Source organism: Chlorella variabilis, assembly GCF_000147415.1.
Source record: "Chlorella variabilis unplaced genomic scaffold CHLNCscaffold_3, whole genome shotgun sequence".
In the NCBI taxonomy this organism is placed as follows: Eukaryota; Viridiplantae; Chlorophyta; class Trebouxiophyceae; order Chlorellales; family Chlorellaceae; genus Chlorella; species Chlorella variabilis.
Window position 1 is genome coordinate 555,098 of NW_005435085.1, and position 16,215 is coordinate 571,312.

General features: G+C 70.6%; 6 protein-coding genes across 6 annotated transcripts in view; 3 read left to right on the top strand and 3 right to left on the bottom strand.

Moving 5' to 3' along the window:
• Window positions 1–1,076, top strand: part of CHLNCDRAFT_140447 (hypothetical protein) — a gene marked incomplete at both ends in the record, with an annotated part of 2,397 nt that extends 1,321 nt beyond the window's left edge. The window contains 3 exons of the mRNA XM_005850495.1: window positions 13–165; window positions 421–501; window positions 708–1,076. Coding sequence (XP_005850557.1) covers window positions 13–165; window positions 421–501; window positions 708–1,076 — 603 coding nt within the window. The remainder of the gene's footprint in view (window positions 1–12; window positions 166–420; window positions 502–707) is intronic.
• A 390-nt stretch (window positions 1,077–1,466) lies between these two features.
• CHLNCDRAFT_140448 (hypothetical protein) lies at window positions 1,467–5,044 on the bottom strand (the record flags this gene model as incomplete). The annotated part of the gene is made up of 11 exons (XM_005850787.1): window positions 1,467–1,548; window positions 1,711–1,816; window positions 2,006–2,064; window positions 2,249–2,560; window positions 2,738–3,025; window positions 3,145–3,275; window positions 3,367–3,406; window positions 3,445–3,645; window positions 3,936–4,170; window positions 4,429–4,740; window positions 4,978–5,044. 11 exons carry the CDS (start codon window positions 5,042–5,044, stop codon window positions 1,467–1,469), a joined length of 1,833 nt encoding a protein of 610 aa, XP_005850849.1.
• Window positions 5,045–6,802: 1,758 nt separating this feature from the next.
• Window positions 6,803–9,134, bottom strand: CHLNCDRAFT_140450 (hypothetical protein; the record flags this gene model as incomplete). Its single annotated transcript, XM_005850788.1, has 9 exons — window positions 6,803–6,978; window positions 7,135–7,364; window positions 7,502–7,637; window positions 7,787–7,896; window positions 8,114–8,284; window positions 8,484–8,575; window positions 8,736–8,843; window positions 8,949–8,986; window positions 9,086–9,134. 9 exons carry the CDS (start codon window positions 9,132–9,134, stop codon window positions 6,803–6,805), a joined length of 1,110 nt encoding a protein of 369 aa, XP_005850850.1.
• Window positions 9,135–9,408: 274 nt separating this feature from the next.
• CHLNCDRAFT_48527 (hypothetical protein) lies at window positions 9,409–11,031 on the top strand (the record flags this gene model as incomplete). The annotated part of the gene is made up of 6 exons (XM_005850496.1): window positions 9,409–9,437; window positions 9,526–9,604; window positions 9,767–10,024; window positions 10,245–10,441; window positions 10,572–10,765; window positions 10,907–11,031. 6 exons carry the CDS (start codon window positions 9,409–9,411, stop codon window positions 11,029–11,031), a joined length of 882 nt encoding a protein of 293 aa, XP_005850558.1.
• Window positions 11,032–11,759: 728 nt separating this feature from the next.
• Window positions 11,760–13,783, top strand: CHLNCDRAFT_140452 (hypothetical protein; the record flags this gene model as incomplete). The annotated part of the gene is made up of 7 exons (XM_005850497.1): window positions 11,760–11,817; window positions 11,953–11,984; window positions 12,134–12,550; window positions 12,655–12,801; window positions 12,930–12,992; window positions 13,181–13,417; window positions 13,607–13,783. The coding sequence occupies 7 exons, from the start codon at window positions 11,760–11,762 to the stop codon at window positions 13,781–13,783; spliced, it is 1,131 nt and encodes a 376-aa protein (XP_005850559.1).
• Window positions 13,784–14,547: 764 nt separating this feature from the next.
• CHLNCDRAFT_140453 (hypothetical protein) overlaps window positions 14,548–16,215 on the bottom strand; it is a gene marked incomplete at both ends in the record, with an annotated part of 2,791 nt that continues 1,123 nt past the window's right edge. Inside the window, 4 exons of the mRNA XM_005850789.1 lie at window positions 14,548–14,789; window positions 14,913–15,606; window positions 15,772–15,897; window positions 16,023–16,124. Of these exons, the coding sequence (XP_005850851.1) occupies window positions 14,548–14,789; window positions 14,913–15,606; window positions 15,772–15,897; window positions 16,023–16,124 (1,164 nt within the window). The remainder of the gene's footprint in view (window positions 14,790–14,912; window positions 15,607–15,771; window positions 15,898–16,022; window positions 16,125–16,215) is intronic.

A 16,215-nucleotide genomic window follows, 5' to 3' on the forward strand; every position in this document is an offset into this window, starting at 1 on the left:
CACGCCTGCCAGCGCGTGTCGGACAGCCAGCAGGGCGCGGGCCGCTTCTGCTCCCGCTTCTACCCCGTGGAGCGCACCTGCTACGCGTCCATGGAGAAGATCGAGGAGCTGGCGGCGCAGGTGGTACGGGACCACTTCCCGGCAGATGCGCAGGAACCCATAGAGGTGTGTGTGCGTGCGTGTGTGTGTGCGTGTGGAGTGCGCGGTGGCGTGTGTGCGGCCTGCTGGGGTGGGTGGGGCGGCGGGTGTACCCACGTGGGCGGCCGCGCATCAGGCGGCGCTGTGGGGAGCGCCGCGGGCGTGTGGCACGGCAGGTCGGTGCCCCGTCATGCGCTGCGCTCCGCAGCCCGCCTCCTTTGCGCCTCCGCCTGCCTGACCGCCCCGCCGCCCCGCCTGACCGCCCGCCTCCCTGCCCCGCAGTTTGCCGTTGTGTACGACGCCCGCGCCGCGCCGCCGCTGGACCGAATGGAGGTCATCAACGCCTTTGCCACGCGCGTGCCGGTGAGCGGGCTGGCTGGCTGCGTGTGTGTGCGTGCGTGCGTCGAGGTGGTGGCGCGGCGCGAGGGCTGCATGCGGCGTGCCGCGCGCAGCGTGGCGCCCCTTTCCTGTGCGCCGCAAGCAAGCAGCTGCCGCCCCCTCGTGCCTGCTGCCTCCCGTGGCTGGCCCCCCTCAAGCCTGGCCCCCCCGCCTGGCCCCCGCACCTGCAGGCGCCCCACAAGGTCAACCTGGGCGCCCCCCACAAGGCCATCCTGGTGAATGTGGTCAAGGGGGTGTGCGGGGTGGCGGTGGTGGAGCGCTTCAAGGAGCTGTGCCGCTACAACATCCGCACGCTGGCGCTGCCAGAGGAGGAGCGTGAGGCGCAGCGTGAGGCGCAGCGGCAGCAGAGCAAGGCAGAGGCGGCGCCCGCCGCGGCGGCGGCGCCGCCGGTGGAGGAGGGGCAGGCAGCGGAGGCGGCAGATGCTGCTGCGGCGGGTGGGGTGACGGCGCAGCAGCAGGCAGGTGCGGAGCAGCAAGAGCAGCAAGAGCAGCAAGCGGCGGGCCAGCAGGAAGAGGAGGAGCCGCAGGCCGCTGCCTGAGCCCCTCTGTTGCTCGCATAAGTGTCGCTTGCAGCAGTTGCGAGGAATGCAGTACTTGTGACCCGTAAACAAAGGCAACAAAAAGGGGAGAGCAGGAAAATGAGGTTGCAGAGGAGCAAGCTTGCGCAGCAAGGCTTGACGAGCGCACAAGGGCAGGGGCGGGGAGACCCTGACCGCCCGCTGCCCGTTAGAAATGTAAACTGACGATGCCACTAGATTCGTTCCTTCAATGCACCACATACAGGTGCTGGCTGCGGTGCGGGCGCTGCAGACGGGCCTGCAGGCGGGGCTGCACGCCAGCCGCTGCGGCAGCGCACAGCTCCCTCAGCAGTTGATGGGCGTGCGGGTGGGTCGGTGGCTGGCTGACTGCCCCGCCTGCCACACCACGCCCTACCAGCGCGGCTTGTCGCGGCTGGAGTCACGGTCACGGGGAGGGAAGCTGTCGCGGCGGCCCCGCTCCTCAAACCCGCCCCTGCACAGCACAGCGCAGCACAGCACAGCGCAGCACAGCACAGCGCAGCACGCCGATCGGCACCACGCCACAGCCCGGTAGGCCCCTGGGAGCTGGGAGCCAGATGGTTGGTTGCAGCATAGCACACAGCGCGCGCAGCAGGCGAGCGCGGCAGCCGCGCACCTGCGGGGCGGCCTGTCGTCGTGGCCGGCCGCGCCGCTGGGGGGCCTGGCGGGGCGGTCGTCGCGGAAGCCGCGCGGCGCTGGGCCGCCGTTGGCGCCGTCGCCTGCTGCAGGGGCCAGGGGGTGGGGTGGGGAGGGCGGGGCGGCCAGGGCTCAGCCAGCAGGCTGCAGACTGCAGTGCTGCCGGCTGCCCTCAGGCGTGCAGCAGCCACTGGGCGGCCCCACGCACGATGCGCCACACCCCGCCGGGCCAGGCAGGCAGAGGGGCGGCCAGGCGGCGCCGGCGCCCCGCGCACCTCCTCGGCGCCAGCCCTCGCCACCGGGGGATGGCTCGCGCACCCGGGGGGGCCGCTCCCTGCACCAGCAGCGGCGCAGCAGCGGCGCAGCGTCGGCACCCCAGGCCAGGCACGCACCGCGCATCGGCCCGCAAGCAAGAGCCTGGCCGCACGGCGCCCCGCCACTGCTTCCCAGCCAGCCAGCTATGGCCTCAAGGCCCGGGGCCCCTGCCGCCCCACGCTGTGCCCACGCTGCCCGCTGACCTGGCGTGCTCCTCGTCGCGCGCCGCCGCCGAGCGAGCGTACTTGGCCCTGGCATCCAGATCCAGCTGCAGCTTGAGCAGCTGCGCCTCCAGCGCCTCCAGCGTCTGCGCCACAGTCCTGGCCGGCCCCTCCTCCTCCTCCTCCTCGCCATCCTTGCCGCCCTTGCCATCCTTGCCGCCCTCCTCCTCCTCCCCAGCTGCCTCCTGCCGCCCCTCCTGGCCCTGGTACTCGGCATCCGCCTCCCCCGCCTCCACCCGCAGCTGCAGGTCGGCAATCTGGCGGCGCAGGGCAGCCTCCTCGGCGCTCTCCGGCCTGCAGGCGGGCGGGGGCGGGGGGGTGGGGGGCGGGGGCGGCAGGTGGGCGCATGCATCAACAGGGGACAGCAGGCCCGCGGGCCAACACACGCCACCACGCTGCCCTGCTGTCACCAGGGCCCCAGCAGCCCAGCTGATGATCACGCGGCGCCAGCTGCCGCCACCAACCCCCCACCTGTCCACCGCCTCGTGCTCGAGAGCCAGGTCCTCCTTCACAGCGTCCCTGCCCTGCTCCCGCAGCACCTCCTCGCGCGGCCGCGCGGCGCCAAACACAGACGCGTTGCTGGCGCCGCCGCCGGGAGCCGCCGCGCCCGCCGCCGCCGCCGCCGAGCGGGGCGCCAGGTTGAGGCGCGGGCGCTCGCGGCCGGGGTCGCCGCCGCCGCCGCCGGGCGCGCCCGCGGGCCTCCAGGTGCGCTCCTGGCTGAGGTCGCGGCTGTGGGGGCGCGCGTCCCGGGAGCCATCCCTGCAGGGCAGGCGAGGCCGGGCAGGGAGGGGCGCGTGCATCAGGTGCCGAAGGCGCGGGCCTGGCTGGACTTGCGAGCACAGCACGCGCCCGCTTGCCTCCCACCAGCCCCAGCCCACCTGGGCCCGCGCTCCCAGCGGTCGCGCGAGGGCTCGCGGCTGCCGGGGCGGTCGCCAAAGCCAAAGCCGCGGCGCGGCGGCGGGGCGTAGTCGTCAAACTCGCGCCGCGGCCGGTCCTCAAAGGCTGTGGGCTTGAAGTCGGCGCCAGAGGCCCCAGGGGGGGGGGGCGGGGGAACCCAACCCAAGTGAGCAGGCTGGGGGCAGGCTGGTGGGCGGCGGCACGTCGGCAGGGATGGCACACGCCGCCCAGCAGGCCGCCAGCCTGCGTCCACCCCCGGCCAGCCACCCTCCCCTACTCACTTGCTCCACCGGTCCTCTGTGTCGGCGCGGGACGGCTCCCGCGGGTCGTGAGGGCTGCGCTCGCGGAAGCCGCCGCCGCCGCGCGGGCGGTCCTCAAACCCGCGCCCGCCGCCGCCGCCGCCGCCGCCGGGCACAAACTGCTTGCTCTTGCCCCAGTCGTCCACCTCGTCGGCGCGGGAGGGGCCGTCGGGGAAGTCCTCCCTGCATGGCGCGGCAGGCAGGGCAAGGGGTAGCAGGGGTGGCAGGGGTGGCAGGGGTGGAGGGGCACAGGGGGAGCCGGCCAACCGCTGCTGCCGCCGCTGCCGCCGCCAGACGCCGAGCCTGCTGAAGTATGCCCAAAGCAGCTGAGCGCTGCGCCGCGCGGCCGCATGCCCAACAGCAGCCTGGCAGAGCCTAGCTGGCTGGCTGGCTGGCTGGCTGCCTGCCTGGCCAACCCACCACCACAGGCCCACCCACGCCCCAGCGCCCAGCCAGCCGCGCGCGCCGTCCACCTGCTGCGGTCGCGGAAGCCGCCGCCGCCGACGCCGTCTCGGTCGCGGAAGCCGCCGCTGTCGCGGTCGCGGAAGCCGCCGCCAAAGCCGCCGCGCCCGCGGTCGTCGCCGCCGGCCGCCATGGGCTTGCGGTCAGCGCCCCAGTTGTCGCTCATCTCTGCGCGGGAGGGACCCATATCCTCCTCCTCGCCATGCCGCGGCCGCCGCTCGTCGTCGCCGTACCGGCCACGCGTGCCTGCGGCACGGGCGGGGCAGGGTGGGAGCGGCAGGGACAGGGGCAGGGGGTGGGTGGGGGCCCGGCCGCGCGGCGGTGCTGTCCCCAGCCCGGCTGCCCCTCCACAGCAGCTAGCTGCCTGCCTCCTCCTCCTCCCTGCTCCCGCTGTCGGCAGGCAATGCAGGTGCCTGCCCGCTCCAGCTGCAGGCTGTGCGAGGTGCGGTTTGACTGGCCCAACGCTTGTGTTTGACCGCCCAACCGCAGCAGCTGCAGGCTCACCGTCCCGGCCGCCGCCGTAATCGCGGAAGCCGCCACCCAGCGGCCTGTCGGGCCGCTCCTCGCCCTCGCCGCGCGGGCGGGTGGGCAGGCTGAGGATGTCCACGTCGCCGCCGCGGCGGGAGCCGAGGCCGGGGCCGCCGCCGACATCGCTCTTGAGGAAGTCGGTGAGGGACAGCGTCTGCTTGGGGGCCTTCTTCTTCTTCTTGCTCTCCTTGACCTTGGCAGCGACCGACAGGTCGGGGAAGTCGTCGTCAGCCACGGCCTTGCCGGCGTTGCCCAGCGTGGGGAAGGCTTTGGGGGGTGCGTGCACCCCTGCAGCAGCGCAGCGGGGGACCGCATTGAGGTCCAGGGCGCTGTGCGGGGCTGTGGGCCGCCCAGGCGCTCGCATGCAGGCGGGGCACGCGTGCACCAGCATGCGGCAAAGTGCGGCGTAGGCCGGCAGGGGCCTGGTGCATTGTCCCGGCGCTGCATGGACGCAGGGTGCACCCCACAGTGTGCTGCGCCGCCCCTGCTGCTGCAGCCGGCCCACCCATTCACCCAGACACTCACCAGCGGCCTCCTCCTCGTCTACATTGTCAGCCCACGCTCCACCGGCCGGCTTGCCCCAAACGCTCATGGTGGGAAAGGACCTGGGCTGGCAGGCGCCACTGCCAAATGGGCGCCGCTGAGGCGACGGCGGCAGCGTTCACAGCATGCGGCAATGCAGGGGTGGTAACGATCAATTGATTCCCGGCTGTATCACTAACAGGGAGTTGTGGTGCAGCAGGCTCGGCCGGCTGGGCATAGGGCAGCACCTCTGTCACGTGTGCGTGTCCCGCCGCCGTGACGGCGGCACGAGGTGTGTGAGATGCCCAGGGAGAGGCCTGAAGCGAGCTGAAGAGTGCCAGTATGGAGAAGAGTTGTAGTGGGAGCATCTGACCTTGCGGTTGCATGCAGGAAGGATGCTGTGTGCCGCAAGCATCAATGCACACCCGAGCACGCTGCGCTGTGCCTGGCAATGGTGTTGTTCCTCGGCGAACCCTCCCCGGCTGCTGTCGCCCTTCCTCGCGCGAGTCTCTCCCTCCCAAGGGAGCCGCGGCAGGGACAGGGTTCTGTTTGCCACCATGCCGCGTCGGGAGCTTCTCGTCATGGGCTTCCGGCACACCAAGACGATGGCCAAGAACGTCAGGAGCAAATCCAACGCGGCCGCAGTGGCGGGGAAGAGGCTGGCTGACGCAGGTGAGCCAAGCCCCCGCCACCCGCCACGCCGCTCCGCCACGCCACATGCCTCCTCGCTGCAACGCTGCTTGCCACCTCGCTGCTTGCCACCCAGCAGGCGCCCTCCCCGCCAAGGCTGCCGCCCCCTCCAAGGCCACCCAGACTAAGCAGCCGGTTGCGCAGCGCGGCAACCTCGACGGTTCCGGGGCGAAGCCCTCCTTTGCCGCATCCAGCGTGGCTGCGCCGCCTGCCGCTGCGGGCCGCTCACCCGGCGTGGTGGGCACCCTGCTCAAGTCGGCTGCTGCCGCGGCGAGGCCCTCCCAGAGCCCCAGCTTTGCTGCCTCGCCGGTGTGGGGCGGCCGCGCAGCGGCGCAGCCGGCAGCGCAGGAAGCAGGGCGCGCAGGCGCCGGCGCTGGCGCTGCGGCACCTGCGGCGGCCCGCACCGGCCGCCTGCCAGCTGCCGTCACCAGGAATCCGCTGTGGCGTCTGGCCCAGCTGGGGGCGCCTGCCGCCAGCACCCCCGCCGCCCCCTCCAAGGCTGCCGAGCATCAGGCGCTGGCGCGCTACGCCCAGCTAGGTGACCAGCCGGCAGCAAAGACGGCGGCCAAGAAGCTCGGGGCCGCCGCCGCCCTGCTGCGCTACGCCAGGCTCAAGTGAAGAGATGCCGTGCAATTGCTGGCGGCAGGAGGGCGCACCCTGCCGGTGCACCGTCCGCTGCAACCTGCCCACGCTGGGCAGCCCGGCGGCGCCTCCCCCGCCCTCACCGGATCAGAGGACTGCCTTGTTCTGTACCCCTCCCCGTGTACTCCGCTCCCCCTCACCAGGGATGCAGCGCACCCTGCAGGGCCCTGTCTGCATGCCCTGTTCTGTCCACCCCCGTTCTGCCCTGTTCTGCCCTGGCACCCATCAAATCTGCCTGTGCCCTCTCCTGCCATTTCTGCCACTCCAGCGGCCGCATGTTCCGCGCCTCCCTGCCAGGGCTTTTTCTGCAATCCTGATCTCCCCCCGTTCTGTGCTCCCGCTGGGCCCTGTTCTGCAAAGCTGCGCCCACGCGCCCCCCTGCCTCGCCCCTGTGCACTCAGCCCCCTGTCGCCCCGCAAGCCAACCAACCCTGCTCTGTAACTTTACACCGCTGTGCCAGCAGGCCTCGCCTGCGCCCACCTCGCTGCCGGCCAGCTCACGCCACCGCCTTGGGCGCCCGCCGCGCGCCGCCGCGGCCGCCGCCCCCCGCCGCCGCCTGCAGCAGGTCCCTGGCCGCCTCTGTGATCTTCTCCTTGGCCACAAACAGCAGCGCCGCCGCCAGCACGCTCTGCACCACCTTGGTGCGCAGGCCGCGGTAGTAGCCGGCCACCCCTGCGGGCACGTGGGTGTGGGGGTGGGTGTTGGGGTGTTGGGGGAGGGGGTGTTGGGCGCGCAGGTCGGGCCGCTGTGGCACATGGCAGTGACGGCGTCGTGCCAGCCAGGCGAGTGGTGTGGGGAGGGGCAGGAGGGGCCCCGCCGCTGCCGCACCCTCGGTGCGCGCAATCTCGGCGGCGGCGCGCAGGATGCTGCTGTGGTGGCCGCCGCCGCCGCCGCCGCCGCCGCCGCCGTCGCCGCGCCTGGCTGTGTACATGCGAGTCTTGATGTTCATCATGGGGTAGGTGACCAGCGTGGCGCCCGCCTTGGCTAGTGCCGACAGCAGGAAGACCTCGAGCGCGGTGGCGCGCGCTGCGGGGCCCGCCTTGCCGCCGCGCTGCTGCCTGCAGCAGCAAGAAGGCAGGGAGGAGCGGGCACGCTTGGGGCGCGGGGTGGCGGCGGCGGATCGGGGGGCGTGCCTGCCTGGTGCTGGCAGGCGAGGAGCGGGCGGGCAGCGTGGCAAGGGGTGGGGCGTGCGCACCTGAGCCTGGCGCGTGCCGCCTGCAGCCACTCGTACAGCGCGTACTGCAGGGTGGGGTTGACCACCATCACCAGGCTGGCGGCGGTACCATTCCAGAAGCCGGGCACGCCGTACTCGGAGTACACCTGGCGGGCGACTGCGGTACAACAGGCGGGCGCGGCACAGTTGGCGCCAGGGATACGCGAAGCGGCGGGTGCAAAGGACATGGCCGGGGCGGCGAAGCGCTGAGGCTGATGGAGGCTGATGGAGTCTCCAACGGCGGCGGCGGCGGCGGCTGCGCCCCACCTGCCACAATGCCCGGCTTGCTGGGCGCCACCTGCACCTCGCCCTCCCCCGCCGCCGCCGCCTGGGCCCTGCCCTGCGCCTGCATGCGGGTGGCCACCATCCAGATGGGGCTGCAGGGAGGAGGGGGCAGGCACAGGGGGGGGGGAGGCAGGCGCGGTGAGGAGACCAGCAGGCACGCGGCGCCGCCACGGCGGAGGCGGCACGCACCCCCGGCACCTGCCACCCGGCCAGGCCGCGCGCGCCGCCGGCGCGGCCACGGCAGGCCCGCCGGCCGGCATGTGCCGTCCCCCGCACACCCCGCAGGCAGCGCAGGCAGCCCAGCCGCACTTTTTGAGCAGCACGTTTCCCATGCCTGCCAGCGCCGCCACCGCCAGAGACTCTGCCACCGTCACCCCCGCGCCGCGAATGTCGGCCTCCGCCAGCACCCGCCCCCCGCCGCCCGCCGCCGCCTCGGCCGCCACGCGGCGCAGCACCGCCAGGCGCCGCAGCAGGCTGTACCTGCGGGGAGGCGGGGGGCGGCCGGGGGGCCGCGGCGCTGGGCGGGGCTGTGCACCGGGAGTGCACCGCGCAGCCGGGGCCACCGCCAACCCTCGAGCTCGGGAGATGCAGAGGCACTCCAGCGTGGCAGGGTGACACCGCAGCTGGGGCGGCAGGCAGGGCGGCACAGGCCGGGCGACAGCACAGCTGGTGGTCTCACAGGTAGAAGTAGATGCCCTGGGAGATGGTGGTGCCCACCAGGCTGGCCTCCAGCCCCGAAAACAGCGCCTGCCAGCCGCCGGTGCGCACCACCTGCGCTGGGGGGCGGGGCAGGAGCAGCCCGGGGGGGGATGGGCGGAGGCGGAGGGTGGCTGCCTACGTGCAGCACTGCCTGCCTGCCGCAGCGACTCGCCAGTCGGCCTGCTAGCGGGCAGGGCTGCAATGCAGTGCACGCCATCCGGCGGCGCCGCACCTCGGCAAGCTCCTGCAGCGTGCCCCGATGGTGGGGCTGCCGCTGCGGGGCCCCACCCTCCACATCCTGCGGCGCCGTCCGCGCTCGGATGGCCTGCAGCGTGTTGACCTGTGCGCGGGTGGCGGCGACGGCGGGTGGGCGGCGTGCAAGGGGCGGCAGCGGCGGCGCGGCTCACTGCAGCGGGATGCGTGTCGGCAGAAAGCTTGGGCTCACCGTCATCAAGGGATAGGTGACGCAAGTGGCCACTATGCCTGCACGCGGTAGGAGGAGGAGCAGTAGGAGAGGTTGTTGGCAAGACCAGCGGGGGGCGCTGATGGCATGTCGCGACGGCGCACACAGCAAATGCCTACCGCCGATGGCTCCGCTCACGCCCTCCACGGCCGCATCGGAGGGAGGCATATTGCTGTGGAGAGTTGCAGGGGCTTGGGGCGCTGTAGAGATGATGTGTAGCGCATGCAGCCTCTGCAGAAACGGTGCCCAGGCCCACCGAGACGCTCACGAAACCTCTGTAGTGCGTGTGGTACACAGGTCGCGAACTGAACGCTATTGCCTGATTGCTACTTTGCTTCGCTGCACAGCCACCTCGATCAGACGCATCCATCGGCCGCACAACGCAGCAACCCACTCCCCCAGTTTGATTGATCGCTCCACCCGCAGAGGAGACGCTGGCACCATGGCCCATCAGCCCTGGGTTGAGAAATAGTGAGTTTAGTTGTGCGGGCTGCTGTCTGTGTCCTCTTGTGTTTGCTCTTCTGCCATCTGATCTCCGGCGTTCTCCTGGCCCCTGCAGCCGCCCACGGAGCATAGGAGAGGTGGCCCATCAGGAGGAGGTGGTGCAGACGCTGCAACACGCCCTGTCGTCCGGCAACGTGAGCTCGCTGGCGGCGGTGGCGGCGGTGGCGGCGGCACCGATTGTTACGGCACCAGTCGGGGGTGTGCTGAGCTTGCTGGTTTGGCCTCCTGCAAGACTCGGCGCCGTCTCGCTCATGCTGCGCTCCTCCTGCTGCCACCCCCACGCCGCCCCCCCGCAGCTGCCCCACCTGCTCTTCTACGGCCCTCCCGGCACCGGCAAGACCACCAGCGCGCTGGCCATCGTGCGCCAGCTGTTTGGCCCCGAGCTGTGCAAGGCGCGCGTGCTGGAGCTGAACGCATCTGACGAGCGCGGCATCGGCGTGGTGCGGGACAAGATCAAGAACTTTGCGGCCAACAGCGTGGGGCAGGGCGTGGCGGGCTACCCCTGCCCGCCCTTCAAAGTCATCATCCTTGACGAGGCCGACTCGATGACGGGGGTGAGGCTAGGTGGAGGAGGGCTGGGCTGCAGGGAGGCGCTGGGCTGGGCTGGGCAGCGCTGGGCAGTGCTGGGCTGGGCTGCAGGGAGGCGCAGCAGGGAGGGAGGCACGCCCTCGCCGCCGACATCAACTCGTCCTGCCTGCCACGCCTCCCCTCTCACCAGTTTCGCCCCACCTCTCCCGCCCCCTGTGCCCCCCGCCCCCCGCCGCCCCGCCGCAGGACGCCCAGAATGCGCTGCGCCGCACCATGGAGACCTACAGCCGGGTCACGCGCTTTGTCTTCATCTGCAACTACGTGTCTCGCATCATCGAGCCGCTGGCCTCGCGCTGCGCCAAGTTCCGCTTCAAGCCGCTGCAGGGGGACGTCATCAACGAACGCATCAACCACATATGCGCGGGTGCGGCTGGGGGTGGGTGGTGTGTGGTGGAGGTGGCTGTGGGTGTGGTTGTGGTGTGGTTGCGGTGCAAAGATGGTGGAGGCTGCACCACCGGCCGGACTGCTCGGCGGGCTGGTTGGGACGGCTGCCCGCCCGCGCAGCCCGTGCAGCCGCCACATCCTGGATGTGTCGGGGTCGGTGCCGCCGTCTGCGGCGCAGGGCCTGCTGGCGGCGGCGCGCTCGCCGCAGTTTGCGCGCGTGCAGGCGGCGGTGACGGACCTGATCGCCGACGGCTACCCGGCGCAGGAGATCCTGCTGCAGCTGCAGGCGGCGCTGCTGCAGGATGCAGGGGCGGCAGACTCGGGTGGGTGGCGGCGGGCGGGGGCAGGGTGGGTGGGGAGGTGGGCGTCGGCTTTGTGGTGGCCACACGCCGCGTGCACGCACGGCTCCTGCCCCTCCCTCCGTCGCCTGCCTCCACGCCTTCCCCCCCTGCGCCCCCGTGCAGCCAAGGGCAAGATCCTGGTGCGGCTGAGCGAGGCGGACAAGAGCCTGGTTGACGGCAGCGACGAGTTCCTGCAGCTGCTGGGGGCGGCCTCGTACGCGCAGCGCGTGCTGGCCGGGCAGGCGTGAGGCGGGTTGGAGCGGACATGCGCTGCGCTGCCCCATTACCGAGTACACATTACCATGAGCTGCCCACGAGCAAGTAAACAAAAGCATGCATTGGTACACCGGCAGGGTGGGCCTGGTCAAGGTGTTGACAAAACGTGGTACTTGCGAAGGTACATGCCATAGCAGGGCTGGTCATAGGGTAGCAAGAGCAGGCTATCGGCCTCATTGATGTACAGCGGGTTCACGGGGCTCCCTGTTGCGTGGTGTGAGCAAGGAGATCAGTTTGCTTGAGCCTATCCGGATTAGCCAGCGGCCCGCGCGATCAACTGGCGGCGATCAACTGGCGGCGCCGCCGCCACAGCGCCCTTGTTCTGAGAACCCTTCTCTTAGGCCGCTCTGCTGCAATCACCCATCCCACCTGCTATTGAGACGATGTCGGCCTGGGCTTCCAGGGCCGCCACAGCCCGAAAATTTTGGCTTCTGCTGACACAGCTGCATCGGTGAGCAGAGTGCTGCCGTCCGAGACCGCTTGCAATCGCCTCATGGGTGTTGTATTACAATTGCACACAGGGTGGCCAACCGGGATGCCACGCTGTTCCAAGTCACACCCGCGCCCCAGTCACGGGCACCCTCTGTCTCTGCTTGCCCACCTCCACACTCTCCGTTGATCAACCTCCACTGGGTGTTTCCCCTCACTTCCCTTCACCTGCCTCCTTCCCCCAACTATCCTGCTGCGTGCGAACACAGCCATGGCCTGCAGCCTTTCGGCCACCCACCTGCTGGTATGGGTCGTCCTGTGCGCCGCAGGTGCGCGCAGCAGCATGCAGGTTGTGCTGTTCACCGCGACAAACAAACGCAACAACTTGTGCGCCTCGGTTCGTGCTCAGGGCACAGCCTCTGCCTGCTCTGCTGCCAAGCGCCGCTCTGCTCTTACCGCTGCAGGTGTGCGCGGCCAGCGGCAGGTACGGTACAGGGTGTATTGCATTTGCATCAATATTAAGTCAGTTCATGAATCAATGCAGATGCAAGGTTTCTTCGCCTCAGCGGCATGGCGCAGCATAATGCGTGCCGTTTGCTTGCTCCCATGCACCCCCCTTTCGCACCTGCCCCCTGCTGCCCACAGTCCTGGAAGTTTGTCGGGGACAGCCCGCTGCCCATCAGCGGAGTGCAGAGCCCAAGCTTGCAGCTGGACACGCTGGACGGCGGGCGCCCCTACCTGGCCTTCGCCGCCCCCTCCGGCGGCGACACCTACCTCGCCCTGGTGCAGCGCCTGAGCAGCAGGGGCAACTGGACCTTTGTGGTGACCAGGCCGCCAACGGGGCTGGGGCAGCTGGCCAGCGACGTGGGGCAGACGCAGCTGGCGCTGCACCCCACCATCAAGGGCAGGCCCTATGCGGCCTTTGCAGACATACGCGGCGGCGGGCAGTGCAGCGTCATGGTGTACCTCAACTCCACCTGGCGCTACCTGGGCAAGCGCGCCTTCTCGGCGGGCGTCGCCACGGGCCTGACCTTTGCGATGGACCCCAAGGCCAAGCCGGTGGTGGCCTTCCAGGCAAGCCACCCATGTGTCCTGCTTGCTGCTGTGCCCTCCTTTTCTCCTGCCTGCTCGCCACATGTGTACAGCTGCTGGCCTGGCGCATGCAGGACTCGGGCAGGGCGGGGCAGGCCACTGCCATGCACTACTCCAATGCCCAGTGGCGCCACCTGGGCGTGCGGGGGCTCACCCCAGGCGCCGCCGACAACCTCGCCCTGGCCATCTCCCCCGCCGGCGTGGTGCACCTGGCGTTCCAGGTGGGAGGGGCTGAGGAGGGGCCTAGCGTCCAGTGCGTCGTGCATGGCTTGCGCCCTGATGCACGCCAGCCTGAGAGCCTCCACCCTCCATCCTCACCGCCTGTTGCGGCTGGGGTCTGTGCATGCAGGACCTCAGCGCTGCTGAGCCCAAGGGGCGTGTCGTGAAGTTTGCGGGCGGAGCTTGGCAGCCCGTCGGCGGCGCCTTCTCAGCCTCCTCGGCAAGCCTGCGCTGTGCCGGCTGCTGCCCGCTGCTTTTTTCTTGCGTCCACCCATCTGCATGCCAGCAATCTCCGAACCGGGCTGCTGGGCTCCGCTGGTCAGGGGCTCATGCCCCTGACGTCGCCACCTCACGACCCGCCTGGCCCCGTATGCCGTGCAGGCTCTGGGCATCAGCATGGCGATCCACCCAACCCGGGGGCTGTACGTTGCGTTCCGGGGCGATGCCGCCGGTGCTGCCCGCCTGGCGTACGACAACGTCACGGTGACCAGCTACTCGACGGCGTGGAGGGCGGTGGGGCCCTCTGGGTTTGGCGGCCGCAACTCGCTCTACACCAGCATCGGCCTCGGCCCAGACGGCATGCCGTATGTGGCCATGCAGTGCGGACAGCAGGGCAAGGTGGGCCGGGGTGGGGTGGGTGGCTGGCTGCCTGCCAAGCGATCGGCTGGCGGAACGGCGTCAGGGCTGAATGTCCTGCTGCCGGTCCGGCAGCGTTTGGAGGCAGCAGCGCAGCCAGTAACCCTGCATCCTGCAGGGCCCAACGGCTGAGAGTGCTTGCCAGGTATGTTGGCACACGATGCGCTGCAGGCATGCGTGTACAAGAAGGAGAAGGGCAGCGCCACCTGGAGCGCGGTGGGGCCACGGGCCGGCTTCTCCCTGTCGACGGTGACCAACCTCAACCTCAGGTTCTACCGGGGCACACCCTTCATCAGCTATGTCGAGTCGGTCGCCGGGGGAGTGGTTGTGGTTAAAACATATGCATGAGCTGCCCTTGCCAAGGGGCACCAGCATTCCCCGGGGTCCAATTCTCTTCCGGACCTGCTGCGCGTGCAGCGGCGGAGCGATTGGTTTCATGTACTGCGGTACCGGTACCACCCCTGCAATGTTTCGTTCCAAAGGTGCACATTTTTTTCTCTTTGTGATTTTTTGCTGGTTGCATTTGTGACCAGCACCTGTCATGTGGTTGAACTGTTTCGATGACCGCGCGAGCGCATTTTTACCTTCACTGTTTTTGTCACCTATATTGACCCCAACCCATCCCCGCTGGTTTACAAAAGGATCGTTAATGCAAAAGAGATCATCAGGGAGTGGATGGCAAGCCCAAAAGATGATTTGCAAAAGAATCAGGCAGCACACGGTGCGCAATCGGCTGCTGTCACACTGAACAGGCACAGGGGCACAGAATGCACAAAAGGTTGCACGCACACAAGCAGGCAGAATATGAGTACAACTGAACAATGTGGGGAGAGGGGAGTGCGGCAGTCATGAAATTGTGTCCCAGCAGGTGCAGAGGGCGAGCCGGCCGTGAAGCATACGGCGCAGCCGCCAGGAAAACTGTAGTGCGGGGCCAGTGGAGGAATCAGTGGATCCTATAGCGGGATGGCAGGGGGCACGCAGGCGGCCAGCCTGCCTTCCAACACACTCGGGGGGGATTCAGGAGGGAAAGTAATGGCAGCAGGATGCCCTAAGTTGCCAGCGGGGCGCCGCCGCGGCATTCCCAGCATCAGGCGCCTCGCGGGGAAGCGGCTTCACGAGGCGGCGGCGGCGGCGCCTGGGCTGCTGCTGCTGCCGTCTGTGCCACTTTCCAGCAGGTCCAGCTGCACCTGGCCCTCGGCGCCCAGGCGGTACCGCCACCGCCAGCTGGGCCGCTCCAGCGGCCGCACCTCCCTGCGCAGTTCGCCGTCGGGCCCAGCCGTCACCAGCATGCGGTGTCCGTCTGGCACCTCAAACACCAGGTTGCCGGCCAGCGTGACGTCGCGAGCCTCAAACTCTGCGGCGGGGAGGCGGGGGTGGCAGCGGCGGTGGTGCCAGCGTCACACTAGGCGTGTGGGATCTGGGCGGGGCGCCCGGGGCGGGCCCAGCACCAGCGGCGCATGCCTGGCTCCAGCCACACCGCCGGCAGCGGTCAGCTGGCGCCCCACCCTGCCCCGGTCACCGCTGGCGCCGTGCAGCAGTATCTGGCAGCTCTCGGTGCGGGCCAGGCTGTGCCTCCACCACACGTTGCCCGGGTGCTCCCAGTCCACCCCCGCATTCTCCACCCGCACGTTGTGCAGGCGCAGGCGGCCGCACCGCTCGCTGTACACGAGGCGAGGCTCCAGCGGGGCCCCCGGGTCGCAGCCTGGCGGCGGGAAGGTGCAGGGCTGGCTGTAGCCCTCCTCGCCGCCGTTGCCGCCTTGGGAGTTGCCGGCAGAGGCGCCGACCAGGCGGAGCGAGCTGCCCAGGCTGCTGCTGCTGCCGCTGCCGCTGCCGTTGGCGGGCTCTGCGGAGCGCAGCAGGCTGTCCAGCAGCGTGGTGCGGTGGCTGCCCACGCCGCCCTGCCCGCCGCCGCTGGAGCCACCGCCGCTTGCAGGCTCCACGGGCCGCATCTCAGAGTGTCCCAGCACCGCATCCGCCATCACGCGCAGGCTGCCGCACACATGCACATCTCGCAGGCACGCCTCCGCCACCTCCAGCTGCAGCTCCGCGCGGGGCGCCAGGCTGCCCCCGCGCAGCTTCTGGCCCACCACCTGCCACAGCGGGCCCAGCGCGGGGTGCGCCAGGAATACAAAGCCGGGGCCGCGCTCCAGGTACTCCACCACGCTGCCCACCTGCACCCAGGGCGCGCGGGTGGGTGGGTGGGTGTTGATGGGTGTGGGGCGTCGTCGGCGGGGGCAGGGGACGTGAGAGCAGGTCCGCAGGCAGCAAGGGGGCCCGCCGCATGCCAGCACGCCCCGCCGGCTGCCGCAGCGCGGCGGGGCGCTCGCCTGCGGCACGGCCCAGCCGCAGTGGTTGGCCAGCAGGTCTGCTGCGTTGCGCTGCAGGTCGTAGAAGGATCCGTCGGGGGTCTGGTGCAGCCGGGTGGACCCCGGCTTGAGCTTGCGCTTGGCGGAGGAGGTGACCTGAGGGGCAAGTTGAGGAGCAGGGGGCGGCGGGCGGGTGGGCAGAGGGCCGCGCGCGGCCAGCCGCGCCAGCGCCCGCCCATGCAAAGACAACAAACGTGCCCGCAGCCGGTGTGCCCGCCCACCTTCCTCCTGTGGTTGTACACCAGGAATGTGTGCAGCCCCGCTTTGTCCTCACAAGACTCCAGCGGCGCCTCAAAGCTCTGGGACAGGCAGTCGGCCAGGTTCTGAAGGGGGCGGCGGGAGGTGGGGGGAGGCAGGGAGGCAGGGGTGGGGGCGTGCAGGGGGCACTCACGCATGGAGAAGAGATGAGCACGG